At 33.7% G+C, this 14,680-nt stretch overlaps 1 protein-coding gene across 1 annotated transcript in view; it reads right to left on the bottom strand.

Annotated features, from left to right (window-relative positions):
* LOC143076374 (spliceosome associated factor 3, U4/U6 recycling protein-like) overlaps positions 1 to 14,680 on the bottom strand; it is a 74,592-nt gene that overhangs the window by 15,647 nt on the left and 44,265 nt on the right. The window contains exons 4-9 of the mRNA XM_076252110.1: positions 11,559 to 11,743; positions 11,023 to 11,128; positions 10,133 to 10,257; positions 9,478 to 9,630; positions 815 to 953; positions 385 to 492 (exon numbers count right to left, since the gene is read on the bottom strand). Of these exons, the coding sequence (XP_076108225.1) occupies positions 385 to 492; positions 815 to 953; positions 9,478 to 9,630; positions 10,133 to 10,257; positions 11,023 to 11,128; positions 11,559 to 11,743 (816 nt within the window). The remainder of the gene's footprint in view (positions 1 to 384; positions 493 to 814; positions 954 to 9,477; positions 9,631 to 10,132; positions 10,258 to 11,022; positions 11,129 to 11,558; positions 11,744 to 14,680) is intronic.

Genomic DNA, 14,680 nt, shown 5'->3' with positions numbered 1-14,680 from the left:
CAGTGTAAGAAAAATATTTTTGATCACTAATCATGCTGATGTTATATCTGTCCTCAGCAAATGATTGGTCCAAATTTATTTTTGACGTTAAATTTTCATGATTTCATTTGAATTTCCATTTGTAACAACAACAAAAAAAAGGCGACCATGCCTGATGACGTCACATAAAACACATCTTTCTACAAATCGTCAATACTGAAGGATAAAAATCATTAGAGAAACAGGTTCCGCCATTTTAACTCATGTATTACCATATTTCTCCAGTTATTTTTTAATTATTTACAAAAAGTAAAGCCTCACGCTTTGAATATTCAAATTTAACTGTCTTGAGCAGAGAAATATCGTAACACACATGTTGCAGTGATGGAATCTATATTTAATTACCTTCATCCCACCGTATCCATCTTCTTAAGTAATCACAGTAGGTTGTCCATATCTGTAAATAACTTCCTCCTTCTGCAAACCCACAGGACAAAGCTCTGTCTACGGTACCTGAAAAAATAAGCCATCAAATATTATCCCAGCATCCTTTCAGGTAAACATCCTAGCAAATATGCTCATTGGGTTTTATTCACATGGTTAATGGCATTCTTGATTTAGAGGGCACTCTTTATTATGAAGAAACAAATATAAGTTCAAATTTTATTTTTATAGAATTTTTTAATGCAGCATTACCTGAAATTGAAATATTTAATCTTACATTTTTGCCATTGTTCAAAATTTACAATGATATAAATGCTATTGTACTCACAGATCAACTGGAAAGACATTAACCATTACTATGTGCCTCTGTGACAAAAGGGGAGATAATTACCTTTTATTGTCTGATGAGATTTCTTGGCTCTTTCTAATGTTAACAAGTAGTCACTCCACAACTGGGAACACCACGGACAATTCCTCACTGATCGTTCAAATACAGGAATTGATAATGTTTCATCCCTCAACTTTGCGTCCTTGAAATATAATAAATATTATTCATTAACATGAATAGATGAGCTTATCAGATTATGCAAATACAACAATACATGTGTAATCAAATTATAAAAATACATGAATAGATATATAAGGGCTATTCCAGAAAAAAATGTAGGGGGGGGGGATATTGGAAGGCACTTTTTGTCAGCACCCGTCACCCAGACAATTGTAATTGAGACTTATAGAGCTTTGAAGTGTGAAAAGTTGCTCTGATACCCATCACCATATGCATTATTAATATAATGTGCCTTCCAACCCAACCCAACCCCCCCCATACATTTTTTTTCTGGAATAGCCCTAATCAGATTGTATAAATACATAAATAGATATGTCATCCAATTATTCAAATACTCAAAAACATGTGTTTTTATTTTTTTCAAATACACAAATAGACAAGTAATAAAAAAATTTCAAATACACGAACAAAAGAGCAGTCAGATTATTCGAATATTATAAAGATGTGTCATAAGGTTATCAAAATACACAAATAAATAATACATCTGATTAGGAGACTACATAAATAAATTTAATCAGATTAAACATTTTTACACAAAGTTCCAAACATAAAATCAGATAATCTGTCACTCTTCATGAGGGTCTGGATTGGGGGTCTGTTCTGTTCTGTTCTGTTCTGTACAGGTATTCACCTCCGTTTAATCGGAGCACTCCACTTATCGGATGAGCAATTTAATTTACACACCGAGATTGCGGATATCTTTATATTTACATTAAAAATATGTACGACTAAAAGAAATATTTTAAAAGTCTTAAAATATTATGACGATAATAAGTTAAAAATATTATGTACACATCACAATTGCGGTAATAAGAATCAACACGATATCACGGTAAAAATGTATGCAGCTAATGTTCACCACTTGTATCACAATAAAAATGTACACAGCACAAGTTGCAAATACAATATCACGATAAGAAATGTACACAGAACTATTGCGGCAATAGCGTTCACCACTATATTATGATAAACCAGATGCTCCGCAGGGCGTAGCTTTATACGACCGCAGAGGTTGAACCCTGAACGGTTAGGGCAAGTATGGACACAACATTCAAGCTGGATTCAGCTCTAAATTTGGATTGTGATTAAATAGTTGACACAGCATAGGTTTCTGACACAGAATGAATGTGTTCTAATGAACTTAAAATTTTTGTTTCTCTTAGAGCAATTCACTATGCTGTTGAATATTAATCCTCTCAAAAAAATGTTTGAAGAAATTTTCTTTTTTATTTATGAAATTTCAAATGAGAAAAATTGAACCCAATTTTTTTAATCACATCCCCCTTTCCCTTATTCCAAAACTAATCTCAATTAAAATTTCTAATGGAGTTTGCAACAATAACTACTCATTTAAATACATCATAAAATATTAAGATGTAAAAAAACTGCTTGTTATCACTGAATGGTAAAGATTATTTTAATTTATCAGTTGGTAGTAAAAAGTGAATATACATTGTATATTGTATATAACAAAGATTTAAGTTGATTCTGGACAAAGAAAGATAACTCCAATTAAAAAAAAATCTTGCTATTGCACAATATTTTGCAATTAGATATTTCTTGCTTACTATTCTGGACAAAGAAAGATAACTCTAATTAAAAAAAATTTGCTATTTCACAATATTGTGCAATTAGATATTTCTTGCCATTGCGCAATACTGTGCAATTGAAAAGACTTGCTATTGCACAATACTTAATATAATAATTTTAGATCCTGATTTGGACCAACTTGAAAACTGGGCCCATAATAAAAAATCTAAGTACATTTTTGGATTCAGCATATCAAAGAACTTCAAGATTTCAATTTTTGTTAAAATCAGACTAAGTTTAATTTTGGACCCTTTGGACTTTAGTGTAGACCAATTTGAAAACAGGACCAAAAATGAAGAATCTACATACACAGTTAGATTTGGTATATCAAAGAACCCCATTTATTCAATTTTTGATGAAATCAAACAAAGTTTAATTTTGGACCCCGATTTGGACCAACTTGAAAACTGGGCCAATAATCAAGAATCTAAGTACATTTTTAGATTCAGCATATCAAAGAACCTAACTGATTCATTTTTTGTCAAAATCAAACTAAGTTTAATTTTGGACCCTTTGGACCTTAATGTAGACCAATTTGAAAACGGGACCAAAAGTTAAGAATCTACATACACAGTCATGACAGTTAGATTCAGCATATCAAAGAACCCCAATTATTCAATTTTGATGAAATCAAACAAAAGTTTAATTTTGGACCCTTTGGGCCCCTTATTATGTTGGGACCAAAACTCCCAAAATCAAACCCAACCTTTCTTTTATGGTCATAAACCTTGTGTTTAAATTTCATAGATTTCTATTTACTTATACTAACGTTATGGTCCGAAAACCAAGAAAAATGCTTATTTGGGTCCCTTTTTGGCCCCTAATTCCTAAACTATTGGGACCTAAACTCCCAAAATCAATACCAACCTTCCTTTTGTAGTCATTAACATTGTGTTTAAATTTCATTGATTTCTATTTACTTAAACTAAAGTTATTGTGCGAAAACCAAGAATAATGCTTATTTGGGCCCTTTTTTGGCCCCTAATTCCTACACTGTTGAAACCAAAACTCCCAAAATCAATCCCAACCGTTCTTTTGTGGTCATAAACCTTGTGTAAAAATTTCATAGATTTCTATTAACTTAAACTAAAGTTATAGTGCGAAAACCAAGAAAATGCTTATTTGGGCCCTTTTTGGCCCCTAATTCCTAAACTGTTGGGACCTAAACTCCCAAAATCAATACCAACCTTCCTTTTGTAGTCATTAACATTGTGTTTAAATTTCATTGATTTCTATTTACTTAAACTAATGTTATTGTGCGAAAACCAAGAATAATGCTTATTTGGGCCCTTTTTTGGCCCCTAATTCCTAAACTGTTGAGACCAAAACTCCCAAAATCAATCCCAACCGTTCTTTTGTGGTCATAAACCTTGTGTCAAAATTTCATAGATTTCTATTAACTTAAACTAAAGTTATAGTGCGAAAACCAAGAAAATGCTTATTTGGGCCCTTTTTGGCCCCTAATTCCTAAAATGTTGGGACCAAAACTCCCAAAATCAATACCAACCTTCCTTTTGTGGTCATAAACCTTGTGTTAAAATTTCATAGATTTCCATTCACTTTTACTAAAGTTAGAGTGCGAAAACTAAAAGTATTCGGACGCCGGACGACGACGACGACGCAGACGCCAACGTGATAGCAATATACGACGAAAATTTTTTCAAAATTTGCGGTCGTATAAAAATGTTATTAACGGCTTATTTAATAAAACTATAAGTGCCCTGCCAAGGCTATCATTAAAAGTATAAATCACGCACTTCTTGATAGACTGATACAAGTTAGCTTGGCATCCCATGCAGACTGTACAGACTATATTGGATATTGCTCTTGATAATTTGAAGATATTATAGAGTGTACTAGTTAGCTTGGCATCCCATGCAGACAGTACACACCATATATTTACGATTTCGGTGTTATATTACTTGAAAACTTTAACAGTTAAAATCTAAAACATTTTAGTAAGACTTATTTGCTATTTCCGTATTTAAATATATACTTTAGATTTATAAAAGTTAAAATCTAAAATAATTAGAGCCTTCATACATTTCTTTTACTTGATGTCACATAAAAGTTTTGTTTGCTTTATATGTAACTGGTAGCAAAGATCTTGTGTTTGCCTTTCTATATCCAGTAGCTTGTCCATTGGCTGATTATTCAGTATATTTGTCTTAGAACAATCCAGTATAATTTCCATCAGTATTTCATCATTACTGACGTCGATTGTACCACCCCCTTCTATCTCTCTTAGCTTGTTGACTAGCTTCGCCATGCATTTTTGTCGTACATCACCTAGCCTAGTACATTCCAGGAGAAAATTTTCAAGGGTTTCATCATTGTCCTTACATAGCTTACAGTCAGGCAGTACTATATTTTTACTGAATTTTGCTTTTATACAATTCCGCTTTTTTGATGTCATATTGATTATTTCGAACACATTTCCAAATGTTATGCGGATTATTTACCGGATTATTTTGCAACGATAAATGTTTGAGTGTTGATTTTGTATTACATTCTTCTGTCCAAATTGAAGACCAGTAATCATTTATGGCTTTTTGAAGTTGTTTTTTCCAAATATATTTTGATGGAGGATTTTTCATAATTTCTTCTGCTGTTGGGAGTTGATATTTTTGTAAAATTTTGCTTATACGACAGATGAAGGAATTGTCAAATTCTGTGCTGATTTCTAGTTCCCATTCTAGGATTTGATGTTCTATTGAGCCATCTAGGCGAGAAATTGAGAGAAATAAGGCTAGCATGTTTTTGTCCAGTACCGATTCAATGGGTTCAGCTCCTATTAGTATATATACTGCTGCAGATGCTGTCCTATCTGATAGACATTGAAATTGTTTGAACACTTTCCTCTGTAACTTTTCTAGTTCAGATACATCCTTTTTCATGCATATTTGTACTTCGAGTCCATAAAGATAGCGGGGGACAACATATGTTTTCCAGATCTTTTTAAGTACCAGCGGTGACATTCCTGTTCTGGCATGTAGGCCAGAACCTAGCAAGGCATATATAGTTTGCCGGCCAGTTTTTAGCCTTTCGTCCAAGTTGACTTTGCCATTTGTTGCCCTGGTGATACCTAGATGCTTCAGCTTTTCTACTCTTTTTATTTCTTTTCCATTGAAGCTGTATGAATGCGTTTGTTGCTTTAATCCTTTAGATATGCACATTATCTCTGATTTGTCTGGATTAATTTTAACCATGTCTCTTTTAGTGTGGAAGTCTATAATATTGAGCATTGCCTGTAAATCTGACCACTCACCCAGTAAGGCAATATCGTCCGCACATGTAGGAGAGCCTACTTGTATGTTGCCTATTTTTGCGCCTAGATTACTACTGGATATTGCAATGAGAATGGTATTATTGTATCGCTTGTATAGCAGAGATGATAATTTTGCTCCTTGACGAACCCCTTGCATGATATTGATACTTTCTGATGTTTCATTATTCCACTTGATTTTGAGAGACAGATCTTGATAGATGTTCCGTAGTAGGATCCACATATCTCCCTCAATTTCATCATGATAAAGCTTATTTAACATGATCTCATGACTCAGGGTGTCAAATGCCTTTTCTGCATCCAGTGCAACAAGTTCTAATAATATTTGAAGAAGACGATATATTAGAATAGTTTCAGTTGTAATAAAGGCTGCAAAGAGGCTTGATGCGCCTTCTGTAAACCCTCTCTGTAATGGATTTTGTGATGGTAGTAGCTCATATTCTAGCCTTCCTTTAACGATTGATTCAAAGATTTTAGAAAAGATACTTGTTACAACAATTCCCCTGTAATTTCCAGGTACGGTTTTATCCTTCTTCTTTTTAAGAACAGGTGTTAATAAACCATTTTTTAGATTTTTTGGAACATCCAAATCGGAGAAAATATCATTGATTATGCTTGCGATTTCTTCTGATAATTCATCTACAGCATATTTGTAATGTTCAGAACATATACCATTTTCGTCTGATGTTTTGCCAGTGCTTAGGTTCTTAATTGCACTTTTAACTTCTTCAGGTGTTGCTTGTTTAATTTCTTTTTTGGAATGTTGATTTTCAAAAATGATGTCATTTTGCAATTTAGCCAAGTGGAAGCGTTTCAGGTCAAAGATATTTTTGTCATGATTTGGTGTTCCGAGTTTTTCGAAATGTATTGTCCATGCTTTTAGAATACTTTCTCCTTCAAATTTCTCATTTCCAATGTAAAGAACGTCAGTATTTGATGAATGATTAGATCGTTGTTGCTTTATTAATTTATGGAATGTTTTGCTGTCTTTTTCTGAAGCTTACATGATTTCATTTATGAACTTTTCCTTCTTTGATGCATGTGCCTGTCTCTGTAGTTGTCTCAGATGACTTTTTTTGTTTTTGAGAGCCAGCTTTTCTTGATCTGCATCCTGATTTTTGTTGGTTTTATCTATCCAGTTCCTATGTGCAGACTTTGCTTCTTTAGATGCTTGGCTAATTTTGCTATTCCATATGCCTTTCCCAACAGATTTTAGTTTTTTCAGCTTCCTGTAGCTCGGAATAGATTTTGTACCAGCTTTATGAAGTGTTAATTCCAATTTTTGTATACGTGATTCTTTTCTCCAGATGTATTGTCTAGACTACTTTCAATAGTTGGCTTGTAGAGGCTTTTGTTGCATTTTCTCCAGTTTGGCCTTGTATATATTTTGACAGGTCGTAGAGAACATCTTTTAACCTTTAGAGCCATATTTGCAGTGACTAGAGTATGATCAGAGGTATTTGTAGGATGCCTCATAGCTATTTTCACATTTGGATTTGATAATTCTTTCATCAAACAAGAAATAGTCAATTTGTGAGGTATATTTGCCATTGTGATGAAAAAAGGTTGGCTTTATTGGATAACCATCTGGTATATGGAGATTGTTTATGTTTTTGAATTCTCCAAAGACAGTGTCCCGTTTCCTATTGTCACGATGTAAAGACGCATTCATATCACCACCTAAAATTATCTGGTATATATGTTTCTCTATACTTATCCATAATTTCGGAGATTTGATCTAATGTATCTTTATATTCAATGGCCCCACTACTCTGTGCAGATGGCATATAGGCATTAATTAAGCATGTTGCAATTGGACTGCTGTTTATTGTTATCACTTGAATACGAGAATTCCCATCCGGCATTATGTTAAGGTGGTACCCAACACTTTCACTAAAATTAATTTGGCTCGTTTAATTTTTATAAAATTTTGTCAACGTATTTACTTTGACCCTTTAACAAAAATATAAAAATTTCAAAAATTTGGAACCAACCGTTTTGTCAGAAAAATTACACTGGTTACATAGCAGTTTGACAAACACTAATTTTGATCATTGAGAAGCTTAATATTCCCTTTACAACACAACGTAATTAAAACGTTAAGCTGACTTTACAGAGTTATCTCCTTGTAGTGTTAGGTACCACCTTAACTGTGTTGTTTAGATCTTTCTGCCACAGAATTGCTGTTCCTCCGTAGCCACGGATAGATTTAAAGTCTATTAGTGGGTTTTCGTCATCCACTGATTTGATATTTGACGAGAATTTTTTATTTATTTCTATTGCTATATTTTTTTCCAAAGATAGCAGCCAACGTTCTTGTATACATAGAATTTGCACTGTATCCAGGATTGAATTAAGATACAGGGTGTTGTCTTTTATATTTTGAATATTGATGGTTCCTATTATAAATTCATGTGGTTTATTGTCCAGTTTACTGATGAGGCTCTGCCTGCTCCTAAAAAAGGCTTGTTTGAGTTTATTTGTTCATTATTTAAGGCTGGTTCCGAAATACTTCTATGATGTAATGTACTTCTAGACGGTGGAATATCTGGCTTACATGTACTATGAGATGTGTCCATATCATGTTTTGTATATACATGTCCATCCCTTATTTGGGTGTTCGCCTGATTTGATTCTGGAGTTTGTACCAGATTTTGATGAGAATTTTGGTTTGGCTCCTGATTTTCTTGCACTTGATGGAGAGTTTGTTGTTTGTAAACTTGTTCACTGTTAGTGTTAGTGGTTTTCGCCAGTTTTTGATGATTTCTTTGCATTCTGGACCGTTTTTGTCCTTGTGTTTCGGTATTTACTCTTTGGCGAGGTGGTTGAACATTTTTAGGCCTTGTATCATAGCTTATGTGTGTTTTTTGTTGTTGCACATGAGGAGCATATGGGGCGAATACCAATCCCATAGGTGTTTGATAGGGTTGTGGTCTAGTCCACATTGCAGGTCTTGTATATTGTACACCAGGTATCTGTGGATTGTTTAGTGCCTGTTGAGGAAAGTTCTCATTCTGTGGTCTATCCTGTCCAATAGGTGCTTGGTATTGTGGTGGTTTAGTCCATATTGGAGGTCTTGTCCACTGTAGCCCAGGTGTATGTGGATGGTTTAGTGGTTGTTGAGTTTGTTGATTTGAGTTCCCATTCTGACATCTTGGAAATGGAGTGAATTGAGTATTCATCTGTGGATATTGACTAGGTGGTTGTTAATTTCCACTTATGGTAGATTTATGTTGATTACATTCATTTTCCATATGATGAAGTTTACATTTCAGCTCATTGATTTCTGTATTGTGTTATTCTGTAAACATTTAATTTCCACCCCTTTTTTCTATAATCTTTAAAAAATTAACCCCTTTTTCTCTAATCTTAAAAAAATTAACCCCTTTTTTCCCTAATCTTTATTTTTTTAAGGGCATTATTTTTTAATCATTTAACCCCATCCAAACCCTCCTTCATAACCAGGTCTGTGCAATTTTGGTAGGATTCTGTACTGCAGATAAACAAAGTGTGACACAACAACAACAAATGAAGTAATCCCTAAGTGTAGCAACTGCTGGACAATATAAGGCAACACGAAACATGTATCCCTTAGAAATATTATACTCACCAAGTACTGCGTATAATTAATCCAGACCTCTGGTTCTAGACAGTTTTCTTGGACAGATCTTTCATACAGACATATAACTCTGGCTGCAGTACCGTGTGATACTTCATAATCTATGTAGGATGTGTACACCTCTTTCTTATCTTCCTTGGTTAACTACAACACAAATGATACATAAATTAGTTAGAAGAACAAAGATAGCCACTCTAGGAACCAATTTAGAATGATTCAAATATATTCAATGTTGTTAGGATAATTGTTAATTAACCAAATAACAAGGAAGTTAACAATTCACCATTTCATAATCTAATGCATCATGGGTAATGGTTTCAGAAGCATAATCAACACATGATTGGATAAAAACCTCATAATCAATTCAGATTCAACCAATAATAGCACTTTATTTCTATTTTGAGGGTTTGAGGGTTTGAACCATGAAATCACTTGTAAAACTGAAACAGTGAATGACCTTGTGAAATATGAGGTTAAATTTGCAGCATGCAGCAAAAATTTAAAAACTAATGGCAAACCATAAACACCACTGTATTCTTTTCTGAACTTTGTTACAAAAACAAAAAAAAATATCCTGCTTTACCTTGCCACCTACCAAATCTTATTTTAAAAGGTTCTTTTTTCATAGTTTTACCATGCCACCTACCAAATCTTTTTCATAAGGTTGTATTTTCTTGTAGTATTCAAGAGCTTTATGGAACTGTTGTTTAATTTGACTATCTATTTCACCCTGAAGCCACTCTTTATACTCTGTAAAACTCTCTTCCATATCTAAAACAAACAATTGTGACATTCAGTCGAGTCAGAATTTGAATGTCAAGGTCAATTTAAAAATTTTCAAAATGAAGCAAACTGATATCAAAGAGGTAGGGTTGAGACCTACAAATAAGAAAAGTAACCCAGATACATATTTATGTGTGTGACTAGCCAAGAACCTTGTCAGTAATACCAGTCATTTGATAGTCTTAGTATCTTATTACTTTTTTTCTCCTTGACTCTGATGATTTTGACCTTGACATATTGTAAAGTCACCTGTCTTGTAAGATTGTGTGTTGTTACATAAATGTCTTTTGGTTGTCATGTGTCGTCATTGAGGTGCTGTCTCATTAAAATATGTTTCATACATTTATTATAAACTAGAAGATGCCTGCTAATTCACGGTACAATGGACAAGTGTTGAAACAAAGAATTTTTAAATTTTGCAGGTAGTTCATTGACTGAGCCTGCACAAATGCTTATAAGACAGGGAACGATAACAGACTCCAAATTTGGTTATTTTCTGTGGAAAAAAAGAATGTTTCAAAGACAAATTTAGGAAGCACAAAACACTATATTTATAAGTCTTATCTCAAATATTTCCGACTTTGTATGGTTTCAGAGGAGATGCACCTCAATGAAATCGGTCTTTTTCTTTTATATTATAGATACATCTTCTTTACTCATCAAATTGATAAAGCTTGTGGTATACTTAAATTGTTAGGTAACTTTCTCATTATTGTATTTTCTTTAATGTTGTACATCAACAGATATACATACCATTTAATGGAACTGACAATTGCCTTTTAAACAAAGCCATTATTCTTTTATGCTGTACATCAAAATCATCTTCCTGCTGTTTAGTAGCTACTTGTCCTGGGGCAGGCTGAAAGTAAAAAATGTTATTCATTAAAATCGACTTCCTACTTGTCCTGGGGCAGGCTGAAAGTAAAAAATGTTATTCATTAAAATCGACTTCCTACTTTTCCCTTTATATGTAAATTTAAATTAAAATTGTATTTATATTAGAAATCTTAATTGACTTTGTACTGTTTTTGTTCAAAGGCAGACTAAAATTTGTATCTATGTTGAGTATTAAGACAAATTTTGTTGAAGTGCAGAGGCAGACAGATATTTTTTTATTCACGTTGTTCCAAAAGAAGAAACTATGTGGCGTGTCACCAATTTGTTTCCTTAATACAATATACTTTAGACAGACCAGTTTCGCCTCTTATTACATATGCATTTACACTAGCAATAAAAAACTGAAATTGTTTTTGAGACAAATGCGTTTAAAGGGAGATAACTTAAATTACCATAACGCCCATTAAGATGGCATTTTCAAACTCTCTGTAAGCCTCCCATAAACTGGATCCCTGTGCAACATGTAAACCAGCAGATGACAAAGCTTTTTCAAACACTTCCCTGATCTTGATCACACCATCCTGTGATGCCATTCCACCAATGGAGAACTGTACATACTCCAGCCATATTTTAACAGCTATTAAAAAAATATACATCAGCATTTGTTATTTAATACATTTATCATGTTTATTTGGTCTTTTTTTTTAGATAAGAGAATTATCTTTAAGTTATGTCATAATAATTGAGGGTTTAATTGGTTCGAATGGGCATTTAACTGACCTTGCAGTCATAAAGATTTAGAGCAAGATTATCGTACTCAGACCTCAACCATTCAAAATACTGGATTTGGTGAACTTGTTCAATGTTTTTGATGTAATGAGAGCTTTGTTTTCAATTTCACACATCTTGTCATTTTCAATGAAAATATCACTGTAAAAAAAATTCTGTTTTTCCGTATTTACCTTCATCAGGTACACTCATATCGAAAGCTTTTGACAGGCTGGGACAATTGAATGCATAAATATCTTTAAAATAAAGGAGTCTAATGACAAAAAGGGATCTAAAAAAAAACACATAAAGGGAAGCTCTGCAGATTTCTCTGGTTTTATCTTTATAGATACATGTGTTAACAACGCAGACTTCTCTGGTTTGATCCTCTCATATACATATGTTCAGCAGTCTTTTTTTTATTTGTCTAACAACCCTTATATTTACTTATTCAGTGCATCAAGTCAGATTTGCTATCTGTTGCTACCACTATGTCAATGCCATAGCTACACTACAGTCCAGGTGGACTTTGTCATTTCCACTTGCCCACGGTGGACAAACCAATGCCGTCCACTCTCTGTCCACGGCCGTTGTCCACCGTGGGCATGGTGCCCACCCTATGCCGTGGACTTCCGTGGGCGTATTGTCCACCCTATACAGAGGACAGTCGTGGGTGTGGTGTCCACCCTATACCGAGGACAGCCGTGGACATACAATGCCCACGGTAAACGGTGGGAAGAAGTATGCACAGTTCTAAATATAACTCGTGATTTTCGGATACATTTGATGCTTTTTAAGGGGTTTATTCCAATAAAATCTTTTTGTAAAGTAGTTTGCAATATTTCATGCACTTTTTATCTTTGTAAGAGACGTTTAAGGGTCATAACCTTTACCAGTTCACCGAATGAATCAACTTTGCCAAATCTTAATTAATAAAATTGACAAGTTTGTGGAATGTGGAAGGTTACCGAAGGAGATTTCGCTTAACAACATTTTATTTATGTTTTAATCATTAGAGAAAAAGATTCTCGCATAGTAGCTCGTGGGTTTTCGGATTTTATCTTGCCGATATCGGACTTTAAAATTGAAAATTAAACTGTCGCAGACATTTGTACCCACGTTACTTGCGTTTTTGATTGATAAATATCTGAAGAAGGTTTTCCAAAAATTGCGGGAAAATTTGAACAGTTCAACTATCAATGAGGTATTGAATTTGCTTCAACCCATCACTTAAGACTTTATGGTATCCACTCAGAAGGCAGATATTCATTTTTGAGGATCATGCAAAAAGAACTTTATTATCCTAATCGCTATCAGTATTTCTTTTATATACATGAACACCTGCTCCAATGTTGTTTTTTTCCCGTCTTTTTAATGCTGAGATACCTCCTTAACAGTTAATAAAAAAAAAACTAGATTTACGGCATGAATATAGTTTTAATCAAAAGGTTACACAATATGCATATATACACATTATATATAATCTCGGTAAAATATTGATATATTCATTTGAGAAAACCAAACAGAATAGAATTGGAATCTAATATGTACTGAGTCATTTCTTTTAATAGGATTCCTCATAGTTGACAAATACTAGTATACAAGAAACCATAAGAAGAATCAATCCTGCTATTATATTAGTCTATATATGTAGGACTCGGAGGTGCGATGGGGACGCTGAAGTGCGATGGTCACGCTGAAGTGCGATGGTTTTGTGTATGACGTTTGAATAATATGACGTTTTCAAAATACAACATGGATTCGCATGCAGGAGAATAGGGTTTTGTAGATGAAGGTTTCATGCTAACAAAGAAAAGTAAGGAAATAAGAAAGAAACAAACAATTCAAGTCCCGAACAGTTTTAAGCATTACATGTTGAGGTTAAAAAAATATGTTAAAACATTTTAGGCAGCAAAGCGGCTGAAAGATGAACTTGGTCACCAAATGGGCTAACCATTATTCTGAATTATGCCGCAGACTCTTTGTATGATAAATACAGTATAGTAATCTAAATATTAATCTTAATTTATCTTACGGTAAGCGTCACATAATTTTATGTGGGCAATTTAAAAATAAAAAATAAAAATTGGAGACTTGGAAAATTAGATTAAAACAAAAATTAAAGTCTTTGGTTTGATGTAAACAGAAGTTATACATTTGTAACATCTTCAAAATAAGAGGCTAGCAGCCAAATATTAATGGTGTTATTTTATTACAACAGCCCATGTGCATTTTGCTTTTACTCAAAGTCTTAAGTTGGCCATCGCACTACAGCGTATCCACCATCGGACTTCAGCGTAAATACCAACAAGTTAACGTCACAATGTTACCATCGGACTTCAGCGTTTTAACCATCGCACTTCAACGTAGACCATCGCACTTCAGCGTGACCATCGCGGTTCTGAGTACCATCGCGGTTCCGAGTCCTACATATATACAGTGGCGGATTCAGAACTTTTCCTAAGGGGGGGGGGGCTGGATCCGCCTATGATATATATATAAAATTATACAATATTTATAAGTTCAAAAGCCCTTATATTTATGAATTATTCCAGAGACTTCAGTTCCAATGTTCTTATAATCTAATCTGAAATTTATGGGTTATTTTAAAGGAACAGATATAATTTTGTCAGAAGAAATATAGAAATATGATTCGTATCAATTTTAATAGCTAATAAAAATATCCTTTTACCAAATAATGAGAAATTTCTAACCGGGAGCGTCTAAACACCACCTAGGCCGTCTTGGTGTACTAAGCTCCTGAAACTGCACTAAGCCCGTGATGGGATGGTGTTATGAATAAAAC

This window comes from Mytilus galloprovincialis, chromosome 5, assembly GCF_965363235.1.
Source record: "Mytilus galloprovincialis chromosome 5, xbMytGall1.hap1.1, whole genome shotgun sequence".
Lineage (NCBI taxonomy): Eukaryota > Metazoa > Mollusca > Bivalvia > Mytilida > Mytilidae > Mytilus > Mytilus galloprovincialis.
This window is presented reverse-complemented; position numbering and strand designations above follow the sequence as displayed.